General features: G+C 62.9%; 1 protein-coding gene across 1 annotated transcript; it reads left to right on the forward strand.

Annotated features, from left to right (window-relative positions):
- Window positions 1-1,709: 1,709 nt before the first annotated feature.
- LOC125613085 lies at window positions 1,710-27,103 on the forward strand. The gene is made up of 7 exons (XM_048792397.1): window positions 1,710-1,842; window positions 7,271-7,385; window positions 8,386-8,460; window positions 10,382-10,450; window positions 12,557-12,676; window positions 25,101-25,251; window positions 25,406-27,103. Exons 1-7 carry the CDS (start codon window positions 1,710-1,712, stop codon window positions 25,958-25,960), a joined length of 1,218 nt encoding a protein of 405 aa, XP_048648354.1. The 3' UTR covers window positions 25,961-27,103.
- The last annotated feature ends 842 nt before the right edge of the window (window positions 27,104-27,945 follow it).

Below are 27,945 nucleotides of genomic sequence, written 5' to 3' on the forward strand. Positions count from 1 at the left end.
TCATGTCAGAGCTGGTCACTCAAAGTGAGTCTGGCCCTGCCTGGCCATGCACTGCCCACAGCCTCTGCCAGCTTGACTCTCCTGTGCCTGGATGGAGCCTTGTCCTGATCTGGCCCTGGGGACTTAGCCTGAGGACCGGGCACCCTGTGGAGGAAGTAAAGCCAGGGGCAGGGACGTGGCCTGGGCCAGGTTGTGCTGATCAGGAGGAGCTCCGCGGGCGAGTTCTCTCCGGCCACGCCTAGGACATCCCGGGACTGCAGGGAGCGCCCGACTCCAGCTGGGGTGTGCTGCTCGGGCCCAGGTGAGTCCACTCCCTGCAGGCCGAGAGGGGGCCGGGCATGGCCGGCACTGATAACAGGCACAGGTGCCTTTCTGGGTGAAGAGAATGTTCTGGAACAGGACAGAGTGGTGGTCGCACAGCACCCAATACACTCACCCGACAGTCCAGCATGCTAAGCAAAGCTTGGGTCAAGGCCCCTGGGCAGTCGGCAGGAGAAAACCAACCCCAAAGGGCAGCCACGCCCAGCTCGAAGGGTCCCAGCGGGCAGGGCAGGGTGACCTTTAATTTGAACCAGAGTCCACCTGGCTCAGCGTTCCCAACTGACAGGCAGCTGGGCTCTGGGGGCAAGTGGAGGGCCGGGGAGAGGCCGCCATGCCCTGCCTCCCGCTGCTGGCCTGGGCAGGGCCGCTGCATGCAGGACCCTTCCTCCTCCCCGCCACGTCCAGGAGGCTCACTGGACACGTGACACAGGGACTGGCCAGTGGGGGCTATTTCTGTTGGGTCTGAAGAGGCAGGAAGCAGGCAGTCGCAGCAGGGCGGCCCTCGGGCAGGAAGGGTTCTGCTCAGAGGGGAGGACACAGTGGCCTCGCCAGGTGCTAAGGGCCACCCCTGCCGCCCTGGGTGGCTGGGTCTCCCTATTCTGCCATCTCCTTGGTCTCAGGTTGGTCTTGACCCTCGCATCCCCTGGGAACCTCCTCTGGGCTCTGCAGACCTGAGGTAGGACACTAGGTTCTGCCCCCGGCTGCAGACGTCCAGTCCTGTAGCTGGGAGGTGTGGCCAGAGGACAGGGCCCCTCTGTTGTGGCTACCAGATCTTCGTGGGTGCAGCGGGGCTGGCACTCGATAAACACCCCTCACGGCCAGGAGTGCGGGGGAGCCGGCGTGCCCACCACGGCCGCAGGACGGGGGTGTGGCTAGGAGGGTCAGTGGTGGGAAGCAGGCGGTGGGGCCAGAGCCTGCTCTGAAGCACGGGGCTGGGAGGGAGGTGACCCGATCGGAGGCTCCGAGGTATGACTCGGATGTGAGTCCTCTTTTTCCTTCCTGGTGGTTTTCGTAAGCGGGGGGCGCCAGGGGCGCGCGATGGGCACAGGAGGCAGGAGCATGGGGCTGGTTTCCACCGCTCGGAGGCCCCCTCTCCTCCCCGCCTGCTCGGGGCTTTCTTGGCTGGGTCTGCTCCCGACAGAAGGGATGCGTGTTGTTGGGGGTGGGGGGCTTGGCGTGTGTGCGTGTGAAAGAGTGTGCGTGTGTGTTTAAAATACACAAAAAAGGAGCCGGCTACACTCAGCTGCAGAGGCGGGTTGGGCTCCGTCCGTGCCAACTCCCCTCCGAGCGGGCACCGCGGGGACTCTGAGGGCACCGGGAGGCAGCGGAGGTGAAGGACGGGTGTGCAGGAAGATGGACGCTTGCCATCGCCGAGTGCCAGTGGCGGCATGGGCCAAACCCCACGATACAACCACCGCAAGTCGCCGGCAGCCCGTGTTGGGAGGCGCAGCCGGTTGGCAGCGGTGCCACTGAGGATGGGGCTGGAGCCGGCGGACAGAGGCGGCGGCAGGCACGGCACAGGTAATGGCCGCGAGGGGCTTGCTGGGGTGCAAGTGGGGTGCAGGTGGGAGCTCGGCTCCCCTAGGTGTGGGACCTGCAGCTCGCCAGGAGGGCCCTTTGGGGGCTGGTCTCTCCGTGTCCGGGCTGGCCCCGTGGACTGTGCCGGCTCCAGATCCCCTGACACTGCCTGGGGCTGAGGTGCGCTGGGCATGTCCCTCCAGGGCCTGGGGGTCTGTCAGCAGCAGCTGTGCCCGCTGCAGGCTCACAGCTGCACTGCCTCCGCCCGATGCCCTGTGGCCAGGTCCTCGCTGGCCAGCTCTTAGAAGGTCCCCACGCTGTCCATGGATGTGGTCTTTCCTCTCGCAGGTGTGGACTGGGGGGTGGACTGGGGGCTCTGCCAGGAGGGTCTCGGAGCTCCAGAGAAGCTTGGCCTCCCCCACACCCCCAGAGGCCCCGTCCTCCCCTCAGCCTGGTGTGGCCCCTCAGGGCCTGTGTGCAGGGGTGGAGAGGAGCCAAATGTGCCCTCAGGGGGGCTTGGGCACAGTGCTGCCACCAGGAGCTGAACTCGAGGGCCCGGTAGGTGGGCTTGGGTGGGGAGAAGCCTGCGGCTGAGGGTATTCCCAGCGCCCCAGGACAAAGCCCGGTGCCCTTCCCAGGGGTCATAGACTGGGCAGGAAGGGGGCTGGGGGTGGGGAGGTTCCACTGGCAGGGACGTGAGTGGCCCTGAGTGGGCCAGGGAGGAGCCGCAGGCTGTGGTTCACCCTTGCCCAGCACCCCCTGCAAGGTCCATGGAGAGCGTGGAGCCGTGCCTTCGCTCCCCTCCCCTGGGGCTGGCAGAGGCACAGCAGAGGGACACCAGAGATCCAGAAAGGTGTGGCTGGAGGGTGGGGCGGGGCCAAGTGGGGGCAGCCTCAGGGCCGCAGAGTCCTGGGGTGTCCGTGGTCCTGTGAAGTCAGGGCCAGGGCTCAGCTCCACCGTGGAGCCTCCCCTGGGAGGGCCAGGGAGGGGCTTCAAAGTCAAGGTCGGGGGCTGACGGGTGGGCTCCTGCTGCAGAGACCTAGGAGGCAGGCTCTAGGGGCAGGCCAGGCAGGAGGAGGAGCGGCCCCTGGGGAGGCTCAGACACCAGTGGAGGCCCACCCAGAGGCGTCCCAGGGACCACCAGGAAGGGCTCCCGGGGGTCGGCCACACGGCGCCTGCCCTCTCTCCAGGCCCTCCTCTTCCCTCAGCCCACAGCCTGAAGTGCGGCCATGCTGGGCTTTCGTACCCGGGTGTCACCTGGGCAAGCTGCTTCCTCTCCAAATGCCTGGGCTGGGCCTGTGCCCTGGGGAGCACTTGGGTGAGGAGCCCAAGGGTGAGGGAGACACGGTCCTGTGGTCACTGCCCACACCAGACATGGGCATGGGGCCACAGGGCCGGGTCTCCTGCTTGGGGTCTCAGCTGGATGGAAACAGGGCCAGCATGGCTCTGGGGAGGGCGCCCAGCCCGGTTTCCCTGGGTCCCTGGAGCATCCCCGCCCAGAGCAACGGGTGCTGTGAGGACTGACACAGGGACTGAGCTCGCAGATGACAGCACCTGTTGGTTGTTGTTGGTCACTCTCCCCTGTGACCCTGGCATGGCATGTCCCCCTGGCCACTGGTTCAAGGAACCAGCTGGGCCATGTGGAGGCCAGACCCACCAGAACCCACTGCTTAGGGCCCTGCTCACCCTATGCACCTGGCCGGGAGTCCAGCGTCTCTGTCCACTGAGCAGGGCACGATGCCTGTCTGTGTGCTGGCCTGGCCCAGAGAGGCCACACAGGACCCCAACTCTGCCCTGTGACCCTGACCCACCCCCAGCCTTGGCTTACAGCCCAGTCGGGCTGGTGGAGGCAGGGTCCCCCGGGTGCCCACACTGCCTCCTGCCCAGCTCCAGGTGGCTCTCTGCTGTCCTGACCGGCCTGCAGGTGTCTCCCATGGCCTCGCTGCCACACAGAGAGCACCGGGCCCTGCTTAACCCAGGGGTGGAGCTCTGGGACCCTCCCACCTGGATACGCCCTGGCCTGCTTGTGGGCCCCCGGGGAAGGTTGGCCGGAGCTGTCAGGACACCCACCCGCAAGGCCAGCCCACGGCTGCTCCGTGCTGGTGGGTCCTCGTGGGCAGGAACAGGAGGAGCCGGCAGGGCTGTGGCTGCTGGACCTGGGAGGGTCGCCCACCCACCTCTTGCCTGGCTCCACGGTGCCCACCAGCAAGGAGGTCGGCCTCCCCACCTGCCCCACACCCCGCCTTCCGGATCGCTCAGTGCCCGCCTCCTGCACTGGCGCCCAGCCCCGAGACTCCTGCCAGATGTTCCCGGCCCCACGCTGCTCCCTGATGAAATATTCATGGAGTTGTCTGCCTCCTGACACAGAGCCTGCTGCAGCCTCCCACACGCAGGAGGGGCCTGGGAGTGAGCGGGCACTGCCAGCAAGCCCAAGCTCCAAACCGCCCGCCACCCGGCCCTCCCAGCCAAGGACCAGAGTGCCCCGGGGCTTCGCCCTCCGCCCACCGGGGGCTGCCCTGCCTCTGCCCCAGAGCAGCTGGGGCAGCATCCAGGCCTATCACCCAGAGCCCCAGGGTCCAAAGGGAGGGAGGCGCACCCTACGGGACGAGCCACCCATGGGGACCAGCCAGCCCCCAAGGGCAAGCCGCTCTGCCCTGCCAGCCCAGGGAAGAAGGGAGTCCCTCCTCCCAGCACCCCACCTCCTGCTCCCTGGCACCTGTCAGTGCCCGCTCACTCCTCCTCCCGGGGCCAGCTCTGTGCACCGAGGCCAGGCTTCATGACGGGGAGCCCAAGACCCTTCTGCTCTAGATCAACCTGGGCATCCTGGCTCCACGCAGTCCTCAGAATCGCTGCTACTATCCGCAGCGAGTTCTGGACGCAGAGGAGATGAGCGCTGCTGCCCCTCCCCAGCCGTGCCTGGGAGGCAGGGTCCCAGGCTGGCCATTTCCCTGGCCCTACCCCCCATACAGACACGGGTGGAAGTGCACCCTGGCTGGAGCGAGGGGCCCCTGCACGGCCCTGCCCACGGAGCGGCTGCCGTCACTACTCACAGAGCCACATCCAGTGGCCAGGGCAGGGCATCACCCACCTTTGCCCCGCCCGCCTGCTGCAGCGTGACTCCGGCTCCCTCCTGACCTCAGCCTCATGGGAGGCCCCCGCACCATGGACGCTCAGTCCAGCCTGTACTTCTGCATGCATCCAGAGGCACTGAGCCCTGACCACCAGGAGCCCGTGTCCAGCCCGCTCTTCCTCGCAGGCCCGGGTCTGACCTCACACCTCTGCTGGGTGGTTGCAGAGCCTGCAGAGCCACCCCCTGACCCACGCCCCTGCTGTAGGACATGGACCCATGCCCCTGCTCAGTCCTCTTATAGGCCACAGGAGGCCAAGATTCACCCCAGGGAGAGGCAGCTCCATCAGTGACCCTTAGGTCACTGCCCCTGGCTACCTTTCCTGCTGTGGGCCATCCTCACAGAGGCCCTGGGACTGTGCAAGCTTCTGTTGCTTCCGCAGGGAAGGCAAGAGGGGCGTGGGCCCTGGAGAAGCCCCTCGGGGCCCAGGGGTCTGTCCCTGCTCCCGGGAAGCGGCTGGGACTGCCTGGCCCTCCTGCTGAGGCCATGTCCCGGCTGGAGGAGGACAGCTGAGTGAGGCCCTTGGAGCCCTCAGTTGGGGATGAGGACAGGGACAGAGCCCATGAGGAGGGTAAGGACCTGGAGACAGGATGCGAGGCAGCGGGGGGCAGCTCAGGAGGAGAGGAAAGGGCAGTCTGGTGTCGCCCAGGGCACGGCTCTCCTCTGGGTCGCCTGATTTCCAAGACTGTCCCAGCAACCAGGCGGACTCCGTGTTCCGCTGCTGTCCCCTGAAGGCAGAGTGCAGCTGTGCTGGTCTGGTCTGGCCTCCCTGGAGGCAGGCACGTGTCTACACAGTTGAAGAAATAGCTCAGAGAGGTCAAGTTGCTTCCCTGAGGCCACAGAGCTGGACAGGCCAGACAGAGGGGCTGCTGTGTGTCTGCCTGGAGCCTGGCTTTTTTGCAGGGACCAGCAGACAGGGGCTGGGACTGTCACTCAGGACCCCCCATCACCCTGGATGCTGGAGGGTCAGGCTGGTGTCCTCCCCACAGCAGTGGGCTCCAGTGGACCAGGCAGGGCCGGCGGGCAGACCACCTCTCCCCCTTACTGCAGCGAGGTGATGAGCTATGCGTGTCGTGTGGGAATGAAACACGTCCTGCACAACAAATGGTGTTGATTTGCAGCAAGCTCCGCAGCCCAGCATTGCCCAGCGCCTGGAGGGCTGTCACCGCATCTGTGCCACAATTAACAGCCTCGCACAGCGAGTTAGCGGGGCCATGCATCACCATCAGAGGGACAAAGCGCCCGCCTGACTCCCGGCAGCTCCTTGCCTCCAGGGAGGAAGCTGGTCCTGAAGGTGCAGGGGCCGCCTTGGGGCCTCTCTCCCCTCCTGGAGGTTCCAGCCCAGAGGGGTCAGTGCTCACTGCTGGGCCACCCAGGATCCCGTGGGGACCCAACGTGGCTGCCACCAGGAGCCGACCAGCCACCCTCCCTGGCAACCTCGCAGGATGTCCCTCCTCCTCACCGTGCTCCAAGCCCTCCCCAGCCGGTCTCATTAATCTTCCCATCTATTTACTTCTGCTCGTGACCGAGCGGCCGGTCACTATTGATCGTCTCCAAGATGCACCGTCTCCCGGGTGATTCGTCTTCCTCCGCCTGCCATGCCACTGGGTGTCCGCCGGGGTCAGGAGAAAGCGGTATTGCTCACCACGTCTTGGGGGGGATCCCGTGACTTCACTGTGTCCGAAGCATGTTCAGTGTGGTGCCCTTCCTCCCGTGCTGCCCACTGGCCACTGGCAGGCGCTGGTTGCTCTTGTGACCCTCTGACTTTGGAAATCAGGCTGTTTTCCCTGGCTGATGGAAGGGGGCCCGTCTGCACCCTCCGCTGGCCCTTGCACCTTCCTGTGGCGGCCCTCCATGGCTATGGGCCTTGTGGGCAAGGGCGTCGTTCCCGACTGTGCGTCCTCTCTGGGGACTGCTCTGCTCCTGTCTGGAGATCAGTGCTGAGCAGCCCAAGGCCTTCAACAAGTAGGATCAGGGTTATGGAAAGAGAGGCAGGGGGATGACTTAGTTAATAGGATCCTGGACTTGATATCAGAAAGCCTCAATCCAGGATCTTTGGAAAATGTCCATTCCAACATTCCAGCAGTATAGAGAGGAGACCAGGCCAGCAGAGAGGATGTGACTTGGCCTGTCAGCCCTGGGCCTGCAACCTGCAGGCTCTGACCAGCCCTGCACCTGGGGCGGCCCGCTCCCAGGTCTTTTGAGGGGACAATGTGAGGGCATCCATTTTCTTCTCTAAGGTCTGGCACGGCTTGCGGGCCTGGGGTGGTCCCAACACCCCTTCCTGTCCTGTCTCCTGGCAGGGTACCTGTCTGGCAAGGGCAAGTCTGTCAAGCTGGTCCGACTCGCCTACCAATGCATCTGCCTGAGTCTGGCTCAAACGTGCTGGGAGACGAGAATCTCTGTCTTGGTTGTGCGGTAACAAAAGCTGGTATCTGGATGTTTCAGGTTGGCTCTGAACTAAGGCCCAGCTATGATTTAGGCTCAGAGGCAGCGGCAGGCGTTCACACCTCGGGGATGACCAACTGCCCAGTCCTGGAAGGCGTGGCCTTGAGGGGATGGGAAGAGGTAGAATTATACAGCTACGGTCCTGGGACTCCTGTGTTAGAAAGACCTAGGTTCAAGTTCAACTTCTGTCACTTACCTAGTGAACTCAGTTTCTTCTGTAGACTGAGGGTGACACCAGATGCTTCAAAGGCCTGTGAGAATTCCATGTGACAGTGTGTTTCATCCATGTGGCACCATGTCTGGTATGAAATAAGTCCCCAGAGAATGGCAAGGGTCATTGAGATGGGGATGATAGTGGCATTGATTTCTGATGATGCTGGTGATGGTGATGATGGTTGGTGTTGATGGTGATGATGGTGTTGGTGATGATGATGGTGTTGGTGGTGGTGATGGTGATGGTGATAATGGTGATGGTGATGGTGATGGTGATGGTGTTGTTGGTGGTGATGGTGTTGTTGGTGGTGATGGTGTTGTTGGTGGTGATGATGGTGTTGGTGGTGCTGATGATGGTGTTGGTGGTGGTGATAATGGTTGGTGTTGGGGATGGTGATGATGGTGATGGTGATGTTGATGGTGATGATGGTGTTGGTGGTGGTGATGGTGTTGGTGGTGGTGATGATGGTGATGATGGTGTTGGTGGTGGTGATGATGGTGTTGGTGATGTTGATGGTGATGATGGTGTTGGTGATGTTGATGGTGATGATGGTGTTGGTGATGTTGATGGTGATGATGGTGTTGGTGATGGTAATGATGGTGTTGGTGATGTTGATGCTGATGATGGTGTTGGTGGTGGTGATGATGGTGTTGGTGATGTTGATGGTGATGATGGTGTTGGTGATGGTAATGATGGTGTTGGTGTTGGTGATGGTGATGATGGTAATGATGATACTGATGGTCATGGTCATGGTAGTGGTGGTGTGCTGCTGGTGGTGATGATGATGGTCGTGATCATGGTGATGAGGGAGAGGATGAAGATGGTGGTGAGGTGATGATAGTGATGCTGGAGGTAGTGATGGTGGGGATGATGGTAGCAGTGTGAATGGATTTGGATCAGGGTCTGAATCCTTCAGGCTCATGCTGCTAAGGTTGCATTTCAGAAAGGACCCGGCTTCTCCTCTGCAGCTATAAGAAGTGTGTCCAGCAGGACGAGGGCTGCCTGATCAATTTATTCACTAACTTCCAAATGGACAGATCTTTCAGTGCAGTGAGGTGAAGGTCAAGAACTGCAGAGATTCCAAGCTGACACCGTGTCTTGCAGGAACTTAGAGACAGCTGTCAAGATACCCTCCAACCTTGGGAATGCTACTGGCCATGCTCCTCAGGAACAGGAATGGTGTCATGAGGCTATGCAAGCCAGTGGTCCAGAAGCAGGTCAGCTGGAGAGGATCCCGTGGTGAGAAGCTGGAAGTGGCTAGGGCTGACAGTGTGGCAGCAGGAGGCTGGGGTGGGAGAGCCTGACTTCAGGCAGGGAGTACGGCTTCACTGGAGGATGAAGGATGAGGCTCTATAGGGAAGATTTCCCAGGCTGGACCTGTCTTCAGCTTTGAGTCTGCTGCTCCTGACTGCCCCTGTCCACCCCTGGTGCCAGGCATGCTCTGTTCTGCTTTCCTTGATGCTCGAACTTCCACTCCACTGAGAAACTCCTTCACAACAGAATTTTACCTAAACTGTAGAATGTGACACATCTGTGCTGTGGGCAACATGACTGAAAGGGGCTGGGGGACCCTACAAGCTTAGCCACTGCCACCTGCCCGTGTGGAGACCCCTCAGTGAGCTCCAGGGCTTTATCTGATGCAGCCTTGGAGACCCAGGGTGGCACCCAGCTCCCACAGGCCACCCTGCCCAGCTCCCATGGGCCACCCGTGCGCAGCTCACATGGCTACAGCACCGCCTGCCCATGGTCCTGGCCAAGGGCATAAGCCCCAGAGATCCTGGGGGGTCATTTGTCAGGGCAGGGTATGGGGGTTAGCTGGTGGGGAGCAGACCCTAGTCGTTCTCCCCCTCCCAGGCCAGGGTGGCTACGGTCACCGCCTGGTACATCTGCCGTGCACGCGAGAGGGGTTCCAGATGTACCAGAAGGGCCCGCTCGAATGTCAATTCCATCTTCTCACAATCATTCTCCGCATCCTCTTAGCGTCGGGCGCACGCAGCCGGCTCGTTTGAATGCATAATTAGCCTGAGCATTCTACCTCGCTAATTTCAAGGCAGGGGACGGGAATGGAGGGGGGCTTAGGAATTTGCATATTAATTTAGCCGAGGGAGAGAAAAATTGTTTACCACTTTCTTTTTTCAGTTGCTCACAGAGGACTTAACTCTTTCCTGCTCCGTGTCTGGGAGATGTGCCGGGGGCGAGGTGGCCCTCCCCAGGCCCCCGTGCAGCTCACCCAGGCCTCCCTGTGGCACTTCAGGCACCCCTGCCCACGCAGGTGAGGCTCAGCCAGTGGTCCCTTCCTTTGCAGGCCCACAATGGGCTGCCTTGGGGACACACAGTACAGGGACTGGGGTGGCCAGGGACCTGCTAATGAGGCCCAGTTCTCCTCAGCTGGTCCTCACCTGCAGTTCAGAGTCAGAGTTAGCTGGGCCTTGGCCACTCCACTAACGTATTCACTTCACCACCTGTCCCTGCTCCCACGTTGAGGGTCAGTGTGGCGCCAGGGTCAGTGTGGCACAGGCTACATGGGCTGCCCACGCCTCTCGGGAATTACTCAGAGGGACCATGGGAGGGTGAGATTGCAGAGGGCGCCCCGCCCTAGAGCTTCTGCTGCAGAGGACCAGGCGGGGGCTTCCTGGAGACGAGGTTTCCACCTGGGTCCGCAGCGGCGGGGTCCGTGATGGAGCTGGTGGGAGAGAGGCCTGGGGACAGGGACACCTGAGGCCAGGGGTCAAACAGGCATCTGTCCTACCAGGTGGGAGCCCGAGGAGGGCCCAGAGCTGGGCTTGTGGCAGGACCCGATGGCGGACCTGGGCCTGGGCCTGTAAGCAGCTGGCCCCTTGAGCCTCTGTCCAGCCTGGGGATGCCCAGGGGCCATGCGATGCGAGAAGGCGCGGCCCCAGCTGACGTTTCTGAATGAGAAACCAGGACAGCACAGCACCATGCCTGTTCTCACGTGCCCTTTCCAGGCCTCGAGGCAGGAGGTGCAGTGGCCCCAGACCCCCACCCCCCACGGAACTCCCCAGCAACCATGGGCAACGCACAGGCAGGGTCTCCCCTTGACCAGCAGACCAGAGGTGGGCTTCGTGGGGCCGAGTCCAGGCCGGGTCTGAGGTGCCATGACTTTATCCCCGCCTCTCCCAGCCCGTGTCTCCATCTCTGTCCCCTCCAGAGCCACAGCCGACGTCACCAATCGATCCCAGCACTCTCCCCCTGGAGCTGCTGTGTCAGTGGGCACTAGAGGCCGACGAGGCCCAGTAGCCACCTGAGTGGATGAGCAACAAGGTGCCCTTGGTGCCCACCTCTCCAGGACAGCCTGCACCCTGTGCAGGTCACGGAGGAGGCCTGGTGGCCTGGAGGTTGACGGCCCCGGAACAGCTGCCTCAGTACAGGGAACCAGTTCTCCTGCAACCCCAGCAGACCCAGAGTCCTGGGCCTCAGACCCACAACTGCCACCCCTCACAGCGGTGCAAGGCCTTGGGATCTGCTCCCTGGCCAGATGGTCCCCACGCCCACCTCTGCCATCAGGGGCCGGTGCCAGATCCACCACACCCTTCCCCTCTGCTCCCACCTCGCAGCACACTGTGACCAAGAGCACGGGCTTTGGGCTGCTGGAGACCTGGGCTCTGGAAGACGCGGCTGGCCCCTGACCACCATGGCCTGTGTGAGACTTCTCCCCGGGCCAGGCAAGGTCTGTCTCTAGGGGTGGGCGCCATGCAGGGCGTGGCACGTGCTCCGTAAAGTCAGCGCCTGTGAGCCCCGTGCAGACACTTGTGGGACTGCGATTATCCCAATAGCTGCAGGGCAGTGGCCTCCGCTGACCAGGACCAGAGGCCTGGCAGCCCGAGGTGCGGCTGACGTCTGGGAAGAAAGGGAGGGGGGACATCTGGACACCGAGAGGCCTGCGGGACTGAGTGCCGAGTGGAGGCAGCAAGGCTCAGGGACACGTGAGGCCCCGAGCAAGTGACCACAGCCACACGTGGCTGCAGGACCTCAGCCAGGGAGGCCTAACGGGTGACAGAGAGCCCTGGTTCCTGTGCCAGGGAGTCGGAGCCAGATGAGACTTCAGTCCCCCAACCTGGCCGGGCTCACCGGGGCTAGCCATGGGCTCCTGGGCTGGAGGGGGCTGGGGAGGCTGCCACAGATCCCGTCTGTGTCTCAGCCTTGTTCAGCCATGATGTGTTCCCTGGGTGTGGGAAGAAAGCAGGCCCAGAGGGGTTCTGTGCGCGGCCAAAGTCACACAGCCTCAGCTGAGCAGCCCAGCCCCACCTTCCTCCTCCAGTTCCTCAGAGGAACAGCGAGTCCAGAAGAGGGTGGGTGGGACAAGGGGACACTGAGAATCCTCAGATCACATCCCAGCACCTGGAGGGCCCACAATTTGATTCAGGTTCCCCAGGGAAGAGGTGCGCACCCGCTCCCTGGGGAGGTAGAGGGGAGGAAAGGCCCAGGACTGTGCGGACCTTGCCCTCTGCTTACCTGGGTTCCTCCAGAACCGAAGGGCAGGACCCCTGTGAGGGTGTGGAGCTGGGGGGCCAAGGACACCAGGCACATCGCCCACAGGGCTTCTGGGGTGCAGGTCCCCGGGTTGGCCCAGGCCCAGGGGTCCAGGCTCACTCCATGGGCCTCACCTTCCAGGGCCTGAGAGGAAGGGACAGAGCTGCTGTCCCCCACACCTGACCGCCTGGCCCCGCTGGGAGGGGCTGGACATACACCTGTCCTCCCCAGGCCTCGGCTCCCAGGGTCGAGGGAGGCTGGCCCTGGTCCCCTGCACCTGCTCTGTCGGGGAACGGTGGCAGAGGGGCCTGAGCATGTGGACACAGGGCCAGGGAGCGAGGGGCGGGCTGGCTGCCTCCCGGGACCAGCAAATGGCTCTGGAGGGGTGGGACCGCTTGCTCTGGCCCCGCTGTCCCCGCTCATCCCCGTGAGGCAGTGGCCCTGTGTCCGGCTCTGTGGGCCCCGAGGCTGGGCCTGGAGGGCTTCGTCGCCTCCTGCAGCTGGCTGTCCCCTGGAACCAGCCTCACTCGGGTCGTCATGGGCCCAGGACTGACAGGTAGGAGAGTCCAACACGGAGCAAAGCAGCCAGCCACAGCCCGAGGGCCCTCCTGCCCAGCAGGCCCAGCCTCTGTGGGCCTGGGAGGGCCCTGCTGAGTTGAACAGAGAGGGCAGCGAGGGCGGCAAAGGGACACTGTGCAAGGCCCAGCGGGCGGCTGCGGCCAACGCCGGACGGCACAGGGAGGGAGACCAGAGGTGCCCACACTGCCGTCCTCAGAACAGCGGGGAGACCCGAGATCCTGAGTCAGCCTGGTCACCCAGCCTGGACCCGATGCCTCGGCACCCCAGCCTCCTGGAGGGCTCTGGCCGGGAGGCCCCGGGCAGCAGTCCTTGAGGCCGTTGCTCTTGGGCCTTCCCAGCCCCTCCTCTCTGGGCTGGGACGGGGGCTCCGTGGGAGGACCCAGCAGGGCCGGCCTGGGGAAGGCCCACGGAGTCTCCCCTCCCTGAGGAGCAGCCCCGATGCTCTGAGCCCTGGAGGAGGTCACAGGGACGGGCCTGGACATGAGGAGCAGGTACAGATGCGGATGAGCCACCTCCCCCTGGACCTCCAGGGCTGTGGCCGTAGGTGACGGTCAGCAGGGGACGAGCCTGCGTCTCCACAGGAGTGGCACTGGACCAGCTGTGGGCCGTCGGCCAGGGTCCTGCACAGGCCGCTGTGAACACGTGGCTCCTGGGGAGCAGCAGGTGCTGTGTCCTTCCTCTGGCTGTGGAGCCCAAGAACGGGCTGGACACCAGGCCTGGGCGCAGGTCTGCAGAAGGAGGGCTGACATCCCGGGCAGGGCGGGATCTAGTGTGGGCCTCCTCTGCGGGGTGCACCCTCCTGCCAGGCCCCAGGGATCCTCTGCTGTGTTCAGGCCAGTGCTGGGCAGCCAGGGACCTGGCCGAGGCCCCACTGCCCAAGGCTGGGCTGGGGTCGGGTGGGCAGAGCCTGCCATCGCGTCCCCGGCACACGTGGTGCTGACATCGAGAAGAGCTCAGGGGGTCCAGGCTGTCCCCCTCCTGCCTGGGGACAGGGCGGCCCCTACAGGGCACGGGCCCCGGTGGAGCTGAGGAGCGCGGCACACGGAGGGTTAAGTGCTGACGGGAGCTTTGTCTCTGCTCCAGTGTACATAATGTGCTCCTCATTTGCATACTGCAGTGTGCGCTCAATTAAAATGAACTTTTAATTTCTTCTAAGTAAATTACTTCTTGCCGGTACGTGATGCGCACAAATGTCAGAATAGTGGGGAAGCCTTAATGAGCTGGGGAGGGCCGCGGTGGGGCTGCGGCCCCGGCCGCTCGCGTCCACACCCCACTCCAGCAGGGCTCCCGCACCTCGGGCAGCTGTGTGTGGACCCGTGACTGCTGGCTGCACCACCCCTGGCAGACTCCTGCTCTGCACCCGGGCTGGCAGTGGCACCCTCTTGCTCAGTCTCCTGAGCAGCAGCAGCCCCTGCCCACCCCCATTGTCTCAGACACTTGCACATCCTGCACGGAGTCCCACAGGGGTCACGTGAGCTCAGCCAGCCTCAACTTCCCTTCCGCTGCTGTAGTCTGTAATAAGGTTGTGAGGTCAGGGGGGTTGACACAAAGACAAAGTCCCGAGCAGCAAGGACGGCAGAGGTGACGTGGCCTCCTTCCCCTGCCCGGCCCACACCCACCCCGACCTGTGGCATCTGGGTGGGCGGGCACAATTATGCCCACAGGATGGGGGGAAAGACTTGGAGAGGAGGTGCTCTCCCCCTGCCCAGGGCACATGGCGGCTGAGGCCCACCTGCCTCCAGGGACCACTCTGTCCTCCTGTGGGCTCTTCTCACCTTGGGGAGCGGGTGTCAGTGCCGTCTGTGCGGCACTGGGCAGCAGTGGGGAGGAAGGGGGCTGACTCAGCCCCAGCGCCCCCAGGCCCCTCAGCCTAACCGCCCCCCACCCCAGTGCTCATTTCAGCACCTCGGAGAGCGTCAGACCCAGGACTGACCCTGGGGAGAGCCTCCCACCATGGCCCGTCACAGTGTGTCCCTGTCCAAGAGGCAGCGGGCAGCACCAGCACTGGGGTCCCACAGCCTGGGGGCCAAGCACTGGGCCTGGCACCACGATCCCCCGGCTCTGGACAAACCACCGGGACCCCCACATCCTCTACGCCACCACCTGCCTGAGCCTTGGGTTTCCCAGGCTGCGTTGAGCCCCCAGCCCTACATTGTCCAAAGCACCGTGGGGTGTCTCGGGGCTTGGCCATCTTGTAGAACACAACCCTACCTGACCAGGGTGGGGGGGGGCCGCCCAGCAGTCCGCAAAGCGCCTGGGTGTCCTGGTGCAGGGAGGCAGCCATGCTCGCGCCCTTCAGAGGGAAGTCAGGGAGGGCTTCCCAGAGTAGGGCCGACGTGAGGCCCGATGTGAGGCCCAAGTGGACACAGGGATAGCAACCACGCCTGCTGGAGCTGGAGGAGGCCCGCCTGTTGGTGCAAGGAACACATGTCTGGGACATTGCAGGATGTGGTCAGAGGGGAAGGGGGTCAGGGGATGACCCTGTGGCCCGTGTGGCTGCAGCCTCCAGGGCTGGGGTCAGGGCCAGTCTCCTGGGGGTGGTCACCCAGGCGTCTCTGCTGCGGGACACAGGAGCATGCAGAAGGGATGTACCTGGGGTACAGACGAGGGAGAGGGCTATGGAGACTCAGGGTGCAGAGGCCCCAGCTGGGGCTGCACAGCCTGGTGGGTGCACTGAGGCCTGCAGGTAGGGCCAAGAGGGTACAGGGCACAGGAGCTGCCCTCTGGGATGTCACGGCCCCATCAGGGAGGAGGCCCTACATGGTGGCCAGTGAGGGGCAGAGGCCTCCAGGGCTGGTCAGCTCTCTGCAGGCAGCACCCAGAGCAGATGGAAAGCCTCTGCCCGGCCCTCCTGAGCACACAGGGAGACCCAGGCCCTCAGGCCACTGGATCGGCGGGCAGAGGAAAGGATGTGGGGCTGGGCAGGGGTGCCACGGCTCTGCGCCAGCCTCTGTGAGGGGCTGTGGCTCCTCCGCCACACCCAGGAGCCCTGCAGTCAGTCCCCCTGGAGGTCCCCCCACGGAGGGAGCCGTGCTCCAGCGGGGAGGCGGGCTGGTCCTGCACTGCTCAGGCCTCTGTGGCCTGCTGCGCACTCTAGCCAGCTGAGCTGGCCACACACCAGCCTGCCACCCTGCCGCCCTGACTGCCTGACCTAACACCAGGGACCACTGCTCCCCAAAGCTGCTCCACAGCGTCCCTTCTGCGCTCTCCCATGTTGTGCAAGGTGGCACGCACACCTGCTGATGCGGGGGACTGCCACCCCCCTCGCCAGCCAAGATCAGGCCCTGGCCGCGGAGGGGAGCAGTGGGCACCTCACAGAAGGCCCCCACCCCTGTTTTTCGTGAGTCCTCCTAAGCAGGTGCTGCTCTTGGGACACCCAGGACTTGGGTGGGACCCTGTGCCTCCTGGTCCCCACCAGCTCCTATGCTCAGGGGAGGGTACCCCATTCCACCCTCCTCCCCGGGTCTCCCTGGGCAGGCCTGGCCATCGCCTCTCCTGGGAGGCTGTGTGTGCGGGTTCCCGTGTGTGTGCATGCACAAGTATGTGGTGTGCACACAGGCATGTGTCACATATGTGTGCACGAGGGGTAACTGGAGCCCAGCTTCCCCCACCACGGAGAGTACATTGAACCACAAATTAATTTCATAATTTTTCCTCTCTAATTATGCCAACATCTGCCGCAGAAGCAAGCTGTGCACATGCATTTCAATGTCCCCGCTCCCTCCCCACCGCCCCGCTGTCTGTCTCCACGCTGAACTTTTCAATAATTATCGCCAAGAGAAGATCCTGACTTCCATTTCTCTTGCCTTTCAAGAGGGGGAGAGAGAGAATGCGGAGGAACAGGGAGGGAGTAGGAGGACAGAGGGAAAGGCAGGGAGGCCGGGAGGCAGGGAGGCTGCCCGTGGGCGGGGCCAGGGAACAGGATGGGGTGAAGGGCGGGGGGGAGAAGGCCACCAGCCTGCAGCTCCCAGAGCCCTTACCTCGGTGACATGGCTGCTTCCCCAGGCCTGGGAGGAGACGTGGAGTCACAGTGTTGTTCCCTGCCTCCTGCACACCTGCCACCGCCCCACTCTCCCTACACGGGGCCTGTGAGCATGGCCTTGGGGACGCCCCCCAGGTGCCCCACTGCCTCCATGATGAGGCGTCCTCTGGCCCCTGATGGGAGGCCGGGCCTGGCAGGAATGCCAGGGGGCCGGGGAAGTCCCACTGAACCCCCTCCTTCTGACCCAGGCTGAGCGCCCTTGTGGCAGGTCACACACACGTGAGAGCACGTGTCGACCACGGAAGGGTTCTTCACCTGAGAGGCTGAATGTGCCCCAGTCCCCAAGCACACGGATCCCTGGCCACAAAACGCACCTCGAAAGCAGAAGGGTCAGAACCACTCGGCGAACGTCCTCCAACAGTGAAGTCAGAACCATCGCATTAAGATCCCTGTGAACTTCCTGTGACACCTAGAAATCGAGCAGCAGACTTCCTGCAACACACGCCTACAACAGGACGTGCCGAGGAGACCGCTGAACGAATCACGACCGAAACGTGGCCTTCAAGACCTGTGGGCTGTGGTCAAGGCGCCTTAGAGTCTAAATCTACGACTTCACACCCTTGTGTTGGAAAAAAAACAAAGACTTAAATGATCTGAGCTTCCGCCTTGAAAATCTAGAAAAAGAAGAGGAAATTGATCTTCTCTTTTCCGAAGGTTTAAATAAAGAGCAGAAATGAACCAAAAAGAAAACGAACAGAGAGAACCAGGACCCCCTGGAAGTTGGTTCTTTGAAAAGATTAATAAAATCGATGAGCTCCTAGATTCTCAGAGAGAGAGAGAGAGAGGACCAGAATGAGGAATGAAGACAGGACAGCACCGCGGAGCTGCAGACGTCGGAGGGACTCCTCTGACAAGTTCACACCAAAACATCGACACCAAAGCAACTGAGCCAACTCCTCAAAAGATGCAAGAAGAGAGAGAAACTCCAAAAAGACGAGTATCTGACAAAAGCTGAATTCAGACTCAGAGCACCACACAGACAACAGCAGAGGGTCTGTGTGCAGTCCTCAGAGGCTGCAGAGGTTGGCCCGGCGTCCCCGCCCTCCCGGGTTGAGAGGAGATGGTGTCACAGGACGTAGCAGATGCTCCTGGGTGCCCCTACCAGGGAGGTCCTTGGGCCCCCTGGAACCTGGCTCCCTCTGTCCCTTCCTCATCACCAGGAGCCTCTGGCGCTGCAGCTGCGCCTGTCACCGTCCTCTCTGCTGGACCAGGCGTCGTGTGGGCTGACGCACGGCTCCAGCTCCGCAGGGCAAGGGACCCCCTTTTTACTAGTAAGAAACACCAACCTGAAGGCCTGCGTGCATGCCCACGGGGACCACATCGTCACCCGCCAAGCAAGAGCTGAGGGCATCAGGCTGTGCCTGACCTGGGACGGTGGGGACCAGGAGGGAGTGACCACGTTGTCGTCTTCAGGAACTTCGTGTGGCAGAGGAAGCACCCGTCAACGACCCTCTGTCACTTCACAGTGGACACCGGGATCCACGGCCCTCAGCTCCCCTGGCCTCCCAGCTGCCCCAGAAATCAGGTGGACATTGCTGTTCTAGTTCCACCAGGGCAAAAGCAAGACCGAGGCTGGGAACCTCCTCAGGGTCAGCGAGGAGGACCCTTCCCGGCCTCCCGTGGCTTACGGAGCTCTTTCCACCAAGCTCCTGTCTCGCCACGATTCCCTGAGAAGCCCGAGAGTCGGTGTGGAGCTCAGGACAGAGCTCGGGCTGCCGGTGCCACAGCCCATGACCAGGAAACTCACCTGCCACTTCCCTTTCCATCCCATGGCTTCCTGGCAATTCCCAAACCCCTTTTGGAAGCCAATGGGTACAGGCTATAGATCACCTGGACACAGGAATCAGCCCGTGGGCACAGCCTGGCTAACGCCCGGTAACCCGGAAAGTGCCCAGTCGGCTGTGTCCCCAGTTGCTGGCCCCTCACCATGGGGTCTGTGCCTGGAGACGCCCCCCTCTGTCCCCAGAACTGCAGGCTGCGGAGTCGAGGCACCTCTGCTGAGCAGACTCCAGGCCCAGGGCCCGGGGTGTGGCTTGCTCTCCTCTGCCAGCCTCTGCTCTCCAGGGCCTGCAGCTGGCCCCACCTGCACCCTATCCACTGCAGGAGGCAGATGCTGCTCTGGGGACTCCTTTGGCTCCGCTGAGGCAAACCCAGTGCTCCTGGCTTCACTTCAGCGTGGTGGGGTCTTACCCCACTGTGGTCATCCTGCCTGGGCGCAGCCAGCTGCAAACACACTGTGACCTGGGCAGCCACCCAGGGTCCTGCACAGCAGGTGCCAGCAGCTGTGTGCAGACAGCCCACCTCAGAGCCTGGTGCAGCCCAAGACCCTTCCCCTGAGGGGGGGGCGACCCCGGCCTGCACCCACCCCCCACAGTACAGCACACAAACACCCACAGACCGAGACCCACCACCTCTGGATTCAGTGGTGGCCACTGCACCTCAGGAGACAGAGGCCAGTAGCCTCTGTGCCCCCACCCCGGGCTGTTTGCTATTTTCTTATTGTTGTTAATCCCTTGCCAGGTGGATCTGGCACTGTGGGGCTTAATTAAGCTCAGCCAGCTGTTGCCGAGCACGGGATGACGCTCGGCAGGCAGCCTGGAGCAGCAGAGGCAGAGCAGGCGGGGGTGGGGGGCCGAGGGCGGCTGAACCCGGCACCCAGATGGAATGGGGTCTGGGTTCAGGGAACAGGAGGCAGGGGCTGCCCGGGAGGCTCTCTAGGCAGGTCCAGGGATGCTATCTCCCCTCCCCCCATTCAAAGAGCTGAGTTCCAGAGAATGGAGACCCCGAAGGACACAAGGGGACCACAGGGGGACAAGAGCCCAGGGGGACTGTTAGGTTAGGACTCATGACCAGCCCTGGAGCATGGGTGTGCGTGCAGGTGCAGGTGTGTGCACGTGTGTGTGTGTGTGTGTGTGTGTGTGTGATATGGTCTGTGCAGGGATGGGGTGTGCACATGTGGGTGGTCCTTACCTGAATCTCTGGGCAGTGATCACCTGGGTCTTTCCATGGTGTGTCTTGTGACTTGCGACTTCCATGGACGTGAGCAGACACCCCAAAGCTGGGGCTCCTTAGGTGTTCAAAGCCCTCATTCAAACAGAGCTGAGCTGCTGTGCCGGCGCTGGGCTTCTCCAGCTGCTGGTGTGCACAGGGATGCCGGTCCACCCTGCAGCCCTTGGTCTGGGGACGTCTGTGAGCTGAACCATGCTGGAAACCTGGGGCAGGGTGCAGGGGGGAGCCAGGAGCTTGCTCTAGGGTCTGTGTATGGCTGGTGCTGGGTGAGCACCTCACAGGGCTGGGAGGGACAGCTGTGCCCTCAGCCCCACGCCCTCCGCCAATCCCTGACCCCAATAGAGGAAGAACTCCTCAGTAACAGCCTTCACAGCAGAGGACATGTCACCACACACAGCACCTGCCGCCGAATAGCCACAGAGACGGGTGTGACCAGGTTTTGAGGACTGGCACCCATGCACAGGCTGCTGCCTATGCCATGGAAAGCCGCCAGCTGGTGCTGGACATCAGTGGCCTGCGGTGGACTTAATTCTCGGCCAAAGAAGGGAGCAGGGGCTCCTCTTGGCTAGACTTGCACTGAACTCAGCCAGGAAACAGCACCAGCAAGAGAAGTCCAATCTGTGGCCGGGGGGGAAGCAGAAAGGCAGACCAACGCGCCTGACACCGGGCAGGTGCCTGAGCCCCTCAGCCAGACCTCGCCTGCGCTCACCCCTCGGTGGGGACGCAGCATCTGGACTATCTGCCAGTCGTGCTGTGAACTAAATGAGACTGAAGAGACTAAAGGACACTGTCATGGGGACGTGGGCTGCAAGTGACCAGCTCAGAGCATTAGGAAACGTCAGGTCCCCGCTGAGGTCCAGTGGTGTGCAGGACCCGCCATCAGGACCCTTGTCCTGTGAGTGGGCCACAGGGGCGCTTCCCAGCCATCTTTCAGGGGGTGCTGTGGGTTTCCTTCAGGTCATCACTCGAGGATCTTCACCTAGCGAACAGCCCAGGTGGAGAGCGACCCTCCCGTGCAGAGGGCAAAGCTGCTGTTTGCTACTGTGAGGAGGACGCTCCTTCCTCTGGGGTGGACGGGCCAGTCTGCTTGCAGCCCTTTGGAAGTTCTGAGGTCCCTAAACTCAGTATTGCTCACTGTGATGAGGACCACCTGTGTGCCTGCTGTCCTCGGGCCCTGCCCATAGGACTTGAGGGAGGGAAATCAAAGCAGCCGTAAATTCAAGTTTCTGGCTGTGCCCTGTGTAATGGACCTAGGTCTGTCTGCTCCAGGCATCTCGTGTCTTCTGCTAGTGTCTTTGAAAGCATGGCAGGCCAACTTGCTAGCCTCAGACCCTCCACAGTTCTTGACACAGGCTGATAAGACCGGAGCATCACCCGGAGACACAAGCGGTGCTTTCCTGTCAACCTCCCCGATGAGCCAGAGAAAGGTTTCCTGCAAGTCTTCCCCTGGGTCTTCAGAGACCAGGCCTGGGGGCCTCCGGGCGCGAAGCCCCTCACCTACCTCGCCCGCGGGCCGCAGCAGGCTCTCCTCCCCACGTGGGGTTGCCAAGCCACACCCTGCTGCTCCCCCTCCCGGACGCTCCAGGGGCTTCCTCACTGTCTGGAAAGAAAATCCAGTCCCCACAGCATGTGCACAGTGAGCCTGCTCATGCTGGACAGGTGGGCAGCCTGCTGGCCAGCAGCTGAGGACTGTTCTGCAGGTGGGCACACCCATACCCACGCACACTCTGTGTCACACTCATGTGCACGCAGCCGCACACGTGCGTAAACACAAGACACTTCCTGCTCGCGGCCCGCCTTGGAGGCCCCTGGTGTTGTGTCACCCAGGAGGGAGCTGGTTCTCTTGCTGGTGGCCGTACTGGGCCGGCTGGTTGGCTCGCTCACTCTTGTTTGTGTCGTGGGCATTTGCTCTGTAGTATTAACAAATCTTCAGTAAAGAAGGTGTCCCCAAGCCTGTGTGTGCTGTCCCTCCAGGAACAGGGCACCTGGTCCACCATGACCTGGGGTTGCACCCAAGACAGGTGCTCATCTGCAGAGGGTGAGAACCTGCTGCCAGGGGCCCACGACCTCAGTGGAGCCGCCTGCCTCACTGCCAGCCCTCCTGGCACCCGAGCAACTTCGTCTGCGGCCGAAGCCAAGGACAGAAGCAGCAAGTTCCCGGGAGGCCACCCAGAGGGCCCCCAGCCACAGGAGCAGCCCCTCATCCAGCTACCTGGAGCCAGCCATGCCTGATTCCCTCCACACTTCCAGTCACTTCTCAGGGTATGGCTCAATGATGACCAGAAAAGGCCAGCTCCCAGGGAGGGCAGCAGCACGGCCACCCCGGCCATCCCAGTCTTCTGGTGAGTCTTCTGTGAAGCGAGAACAAGGCCAGCCAGGGTCTCCACGTGTGGCCCAGGGTGCCTGCCCCCAGAGCCCCCCAGACCTCACACACACCGGATTCCCAGATCCGCAGAACTAGGCCAGGGCCCCTTGGCCCGCTCCCAGACCCTGGGGCACACTCAGGACCGGGGTTCAGGCAGGTCTCGTAAAAGCATTCAGGTGCTTCCTGGGATCTGGCTCCACTGGGGAGAGCAGGACGGGCAGGAGAACAGGCCTCCGGGGGAGGGACTGGGGTCCCTGGGCAGACAGGAGCGAGAGCCAGAGGAAGGGGGAGTCCAGGGTCCCAGCTCTCCATCTGCAGGGCACGTCCCAGGAGACCCAGCCAGGCCTCAGCTGCCCCTTAGCAAGGCCGCCAAGCTCTGGGAAGGCTGCCAAGAAGGCCGAGCGGCAGGCCTGCACCAGGAGCGCGGCGGGGAGTCCCCGGAACTCCTCCCCGGTTCCTCGTTAATTGGATTTAATTATTTTCCATTTAATTGCATTTCTAAAGCTCTCCCAGGGGGGTTGACCCAGGATCTCTCTCTGCTCCAGCCTCCTGGGGCCGGGTTTGGCTGCAGTCGGGACATGAGATGAGGCTACCTGGGCGTGGAGGAGGGCCTGGGCGGGGGTCTGCGCCCTGCAGCGCACTCTCCCTGGAGGGGCCCCTGCCAGCCCTCCGTGCACTCCGCCCCACCCAGGGGGAGCTCCCCACCACGCCCACCTGCCTCCCTCCCCCTCCTGCCAGACCCACTTCTGATCTTGTCACTCTGCCCAGAGGCTGGCCAGACCCCCACCCCACCTGGCAGGAAAGGGGCCCCACCTGGACCCTTTGCCCTCCCCATATCCACCTCTGCCGTCTGCTCCAGGCCTACAGAGCTCTGCAGGGTCCTGAACCCCTCCTGACCCCTCTGTGCCCAAACCCCCTGTGCTTGTCCACCCCCTGTTCCTGGCACATTGCACAGACATGCCAAGAATGTGTGGACACATCCAGCTGACCTGGGCCTGATGCTGGGGACAACTGTGGTCTATGAAACCTGGCCTCATGACAAGGAGGGATCTCCACCAGTCTGGGGTCCTGGCTGGCTTTGGCCACAGAACATGGCAGGTGTGATTCGTGCTGGCCCCGAGGGTGGGTGGTCTCCAGCTTTGTCCTCTTGGATCCCCCGGAGGAGGCCGTGGCAGGAGGCCAGACTGGCCATGTGGAGAGCTGGGCCCCCTGCGGGGCCAGTGGGGCCCCGATGGTGGCAGGAACCCAGGCACGCAGCCAGCCTGAGTCAAGGTGACAGTCACGGTGGTCTGAAGCCACTGTGACGAAGGTTTGGTCACACAGCAGCAGGACCACCCGCACCCCAGCAAGAGCGCTGGGTTCCAACTCCACACGAGCCTCCTCCCGGCCACAGGAGCAACACCTTCCTCCTTGTCCCCACAGGACTCCCCCCTCGGGTTGGTGAGGTCGGATGCCCTCATCCCTGCTAAGTGGCCCCCATACCACGGGGTCAACGGGCACCAAAGCCCACCCTCATCAGGAGCACCCGCCCACCCCTTCTCCTGCACCCCACCTGACCCTCACACCCTGGGCTGCTTCTCATCCTCCAGCCCCAGGGAGCTGCGGAGTATCCACAGCCCCCAACTTATAGGGCATCCTTCAAGACCCTCAGCAGCCCTCCTCCCCAGCTCTCCCTCCCGGACCTCACGTCTCCAGGAGGCTCCTCAGGCTGGTGGGTCACACCTCCCTGTTCACCCGGCACAATCTCCTGCCCACCCCTCGTTCAGCCCCTTGGAGCTGTGACCGAGCGCTGAGCACCGTTACGGACGTGTGCAGAAGGAGCCGTACAGAGAATCAGGGGGACACAGGGGCACCCACAGGAGTGCTTGGTGCTGTGTCCTCCACTCCAGGGCCACTGCTGCCCCAGGGGAGCTCGCCAGCCTGGAACCTCGCCTTAGATTGTAACCCTGCAGGCAGACACAGGTGCTGTCCACTGCTGTGCTTCCCAGGGGCTGGCCACACACCCAGGCTCATGCCCAATCTCAGCACCTGTCTGTGGATGGGTGTGTGAATGGACGGATGGGTGGGAGGGTGGTGGGTGGAGGATGGAGAGTGGAGGATGGAGGGGGATTTGTGGGTAGATGATGGGTGGGTGGGTGGGTGGATAGGTAATAGGTTGATGGTGGGTAGTAGATGGTGGATAGGTGAATGGCAGGTGGGTGGGTGGGTGGGTGGTAGGTATGAGGAAGGTGCATGGGTTGTTGGGTGGGTGGGTGGTAGGTATGTGGAAGGTGCATGGGTTGTTGGGTGGGTGGGTGGTAGGTATGAGGAAGGTGCATGGGTTGTTGGGTGGGTGGGTGGGTGGATGTTGCGTGTCCTTAAGGACGAAGTCAGCTGGGCTAACTATGCAGGGCTAACTTCCTAGACTAGCAAACTTCTGCTAACTTCTGGGTTAACTGTTCCCCCCATAAAGTGCCTGCCACCAGCCTGGGACAGGCCAGTAACGGCCACGGGTGCTTTTTAAGACTCAAGGAGATGAGCCGAATGGGTGCTGAGAACTGCCCCTCCCTGCTGTGGGGGTATCTGCTCAGGGGTGCGGACACACTGGATCTCGGGCAGCTCTCCTGGGCACTCCTGCCGGAGGAAAGGCTGAGCCGCCCAGAGGAGCGGAGCCCTGGGCAGAGAGGCCATCGTGGGGTGTGTTCACACTGCCCCATCTCAGAAAGCGTGTGGCCAGGGTGAGGCTGGGGAGGGAGGGGTGGCCATGGGGGCCGCCTCCCCACCAGGGTCTCTCCACCCAGCCCCTCAGCCAAGCTGGCTGGGCTGCCCTTGTCACAGAGCCAGCAGTGACAGCATGTCCCCGATGGTGTCCCCCTCCACACCCAGCTCACTGTGGAAGTCACTGAGGGCACAGCAAGAACCCACATGGGGAGACGGAGGCGACGTCGGCTCTCAGAAGACTTGCTCTGGAACTTGGAGATGCCACCTAACCCCAGCTTCCCACAGGTTTCCCTCCGGGCGTCCCTCCCTCCCCTGGCCCGGGACTGTCCGACTGGTAGACGTCACCAGGCCCCAGCTCTCCTGGGTGACCTCAAATGGCCCCAGCACTTCCTTGACACAGCATCGTGGGAGGGAACCACTCAGCAGCAGCACACAGGTGACGGGGGACAGGGCACAGGGTGCTAGGGAGCTGGGGGTAGCCCTCAGTGACTGTCACATGGGTGACTGGGCCACATGGACAGGCACAACACTCAGAGCAAATGAAGGGCCCCCAGGAATTCTTGCAAACTCCCGTTACGCTTTCCCTCCAGGTGAGCCGCCGACTGTCCGGGGAAGGGGTTCCGTCCTTGGTTGACCCCGGGGAAGCCCGGTTGTGGGACAGCTGGACCCAAGAATCCAGTTGGGAGAAAGAGGTGGTGAGAGTGACCGATCTGCAGGAGCCGCGCAGCTCGCCCGGGTGCTGGCGAGGACCGGGCGCGCAGGGCGCCCTCCGTGACCGCTCTGGGCCACGACTGCACGAGGCTGCCCTGCTCTGCTCGCCCCTCCCCCTGCTTCCTGTGCCCTGGCCTCTCTGTCTGGCTCCTGAGCCGCCTCTGGGTCTGCAGCCAGGGGAGGGCCCCTTCCACCTGCCTGGGAACCCAGCCTGCCGGTGGACCCGAGGTCTGCGTCCCACCCGTTTCCCCAGGTCCCCCCTGGAGCCAGCTCCAGGGACTGGGCCGTCACTGCTGGTGGCAGCTGCTCCTGGGCCCCGCCCCTCAGCGCCTCCCCATTCCCCCCAAAAGGTCCAGGGGCCGCCAGTCCTGCCTCCCGTCTGCCTTTGGGGAGGTGTAGGGGGGGCGTGGTGTGGACTGTGGGGCCAGGGGTAGGCAGAGGGGGCACAGGGCAGGGGTGGCATCTGAGCCAAGATGTGAAGGCGCTGTGCAGGCCGTGTGGACGCCTGGATGCGCACAGGCCCCACGCAGGCAAGCCGGCACTGAAGCCAAAAGTGGCCCAAGACCAGGGCGGGGTCCTCAGGGCCCCAAGCAGAAGCAGGCCATGTTGGGCAGGAACCGCTCGGTGTCCTTGCTGCTCTGGCCTGTCCTGCTCGTCCTCCTGCAGCCCTGGACCTGCTTGTGTTGTTCTGCCTACAGCCAGTCTCTGTTGGGTGGACAGGTCTGGCAGCCAAGGGCCATGCCTGGGCTCCTGCACTGGGTCCTCTCTGGCCACCCTCCGGGCACAGCAGCTGCCGCCCAGCCTGCCCAGTATCAGGAGGACTGTCCTGACAGGCCTGTCCCCAGGGGCCTCCCAGCAGGTGGTGGAGCTGCCCCCCTGGCCCCCAGCTCCGGGAGGGGACCTGACAGTGCCTGTCCCTGATGGTGCCCGCCCCTGATGGTGCCCGCTGAACTTCATGGTTTCCACAGCATTTAAACTCCTGCAGGCGGATTAGGAGGGACTGGGTAGTGGCGGCCGCCCGTGTCTGCCCGGTCTGCAGTGCCGGCTGCTCAGGCCACATGAATATTGATGGCGGCGGATTGAGGGCAGCAGCCGGCTTATCTCGCGGCACAGGCTGCGGGGCCTTATCAGGCCGCACTGCTGCAGCTGTCCCCCGGCGCCCGCCCGCCCCACGCGGTCTGTAATCACAAGAGAAGTTGCTGCCTTGATATTTCCATTTTTATCTCTTTTATTTAGTTCATTTAATGTCTTTCAGGGAATATTTTCTTTTTCAATAAGGCAGGCTGTGGTCGCTCACATCTTTCTGCCGCTGTGCCCAAAGGCTGAGCTGGAGGGAGGGTGCCCAGCTCCGCCCTCAGCCCTACTGTGGGGCCCTCCCCGCCCCAGCCCCAGGGTCTCCCCTCTGCTCCCCGTGACCACCTGTCCTCCCCATTGTCCACCATCCCCTGCCGGGTCCCCTCTGCAGGACCCTGGCTGGCACAGTTCGCTCCCTGGGGATTGTCCTGCAGGACGGGCAGTTCTGAGCTCCTGGTCGGCATCTCCCAGATGGCCCCTGATTTCAGGGAGATGTGGTTATCTTCCTTTCACAGACGAGGAAACCGAGGTTCCGGGAGGTTATCTGCCTTTGTCACTTGCTCCTGGCTGGCAACTTGTGACAGAAAGGAGGAGGGACTGCAGGCGGGGGCCCCGGGGGCCGCTTGTGCTCAGCTTCAGTCTTCATCCAGCAGAGTCGGCACCAGTGAGGACCCCGTGACCTTGGCCACCTTGGTCCTGTGTGCCCCTTCTCCCTGGCACGTGATGGCTCACAGCCGGGCCGCTGCAGGCCGCTCATGCGAGGTGTGGCCGAGGGTCAGACGCTGGCTCCCGTTCTCCTGCACGGGCCCACTCCCGGTTTAGGATCACTGGGGCCCTGGTAGGTGGAAGGGGGCCTTTCAGGGCACGGCCACATTCTAAAAACCAGAAGTAAATGTGACCTTATTTTTGAAAAGCTCTTTGCAAGAGAAATTAAGTGATCGGATCACTTGGAGCAGGGCAGGTCCTAAATCCAATGGCCCATGTCCTTAGAAGGAGGAAGATTCACACTTCAGGGAAGGTGGATGCCCTGAGGGTGAGGTGGAGACTGGAACAAAGTGGCCATAAGTGGAGGAGGCCCGGGCCACAGGAGCAGGAGGCAGCAGGAGGGAGTCCCCTGAGCCTGGGGGGGACCCTCCTGTCACATCCGGCCTCCAGACTGCCAGGGGTACATGCCTGTGATTAAAGCCCCCAGTGTGTGGCCTTTGCCCCCAGCCCCAGGAAGCCACTTGGCCCCGCCCAGCTCTGAGCCCCTCCTGCAGGACGGCGCTGCCAACCTCAGCCTGCAGCACGGGGCCCTGCACGCCCACCCAGGATGCTCAGGGCACCGTTGTCAACCAGGCAACCA

The sequence above is a fragment of the Marmota marmota genome, unplaced genomic scaffold (genome assembly GCF_001458135.2).
Source record: "Marmota marmota marmota unplaced genomic scaffold, marMar, whole genome shotgun sequence".
NCBI classification, from domain to species: Eukaryota; Metazoa; Chordata; class Mammalia; order Rodentia; family Sciuridae; genus Marmota; species Marmota marmota.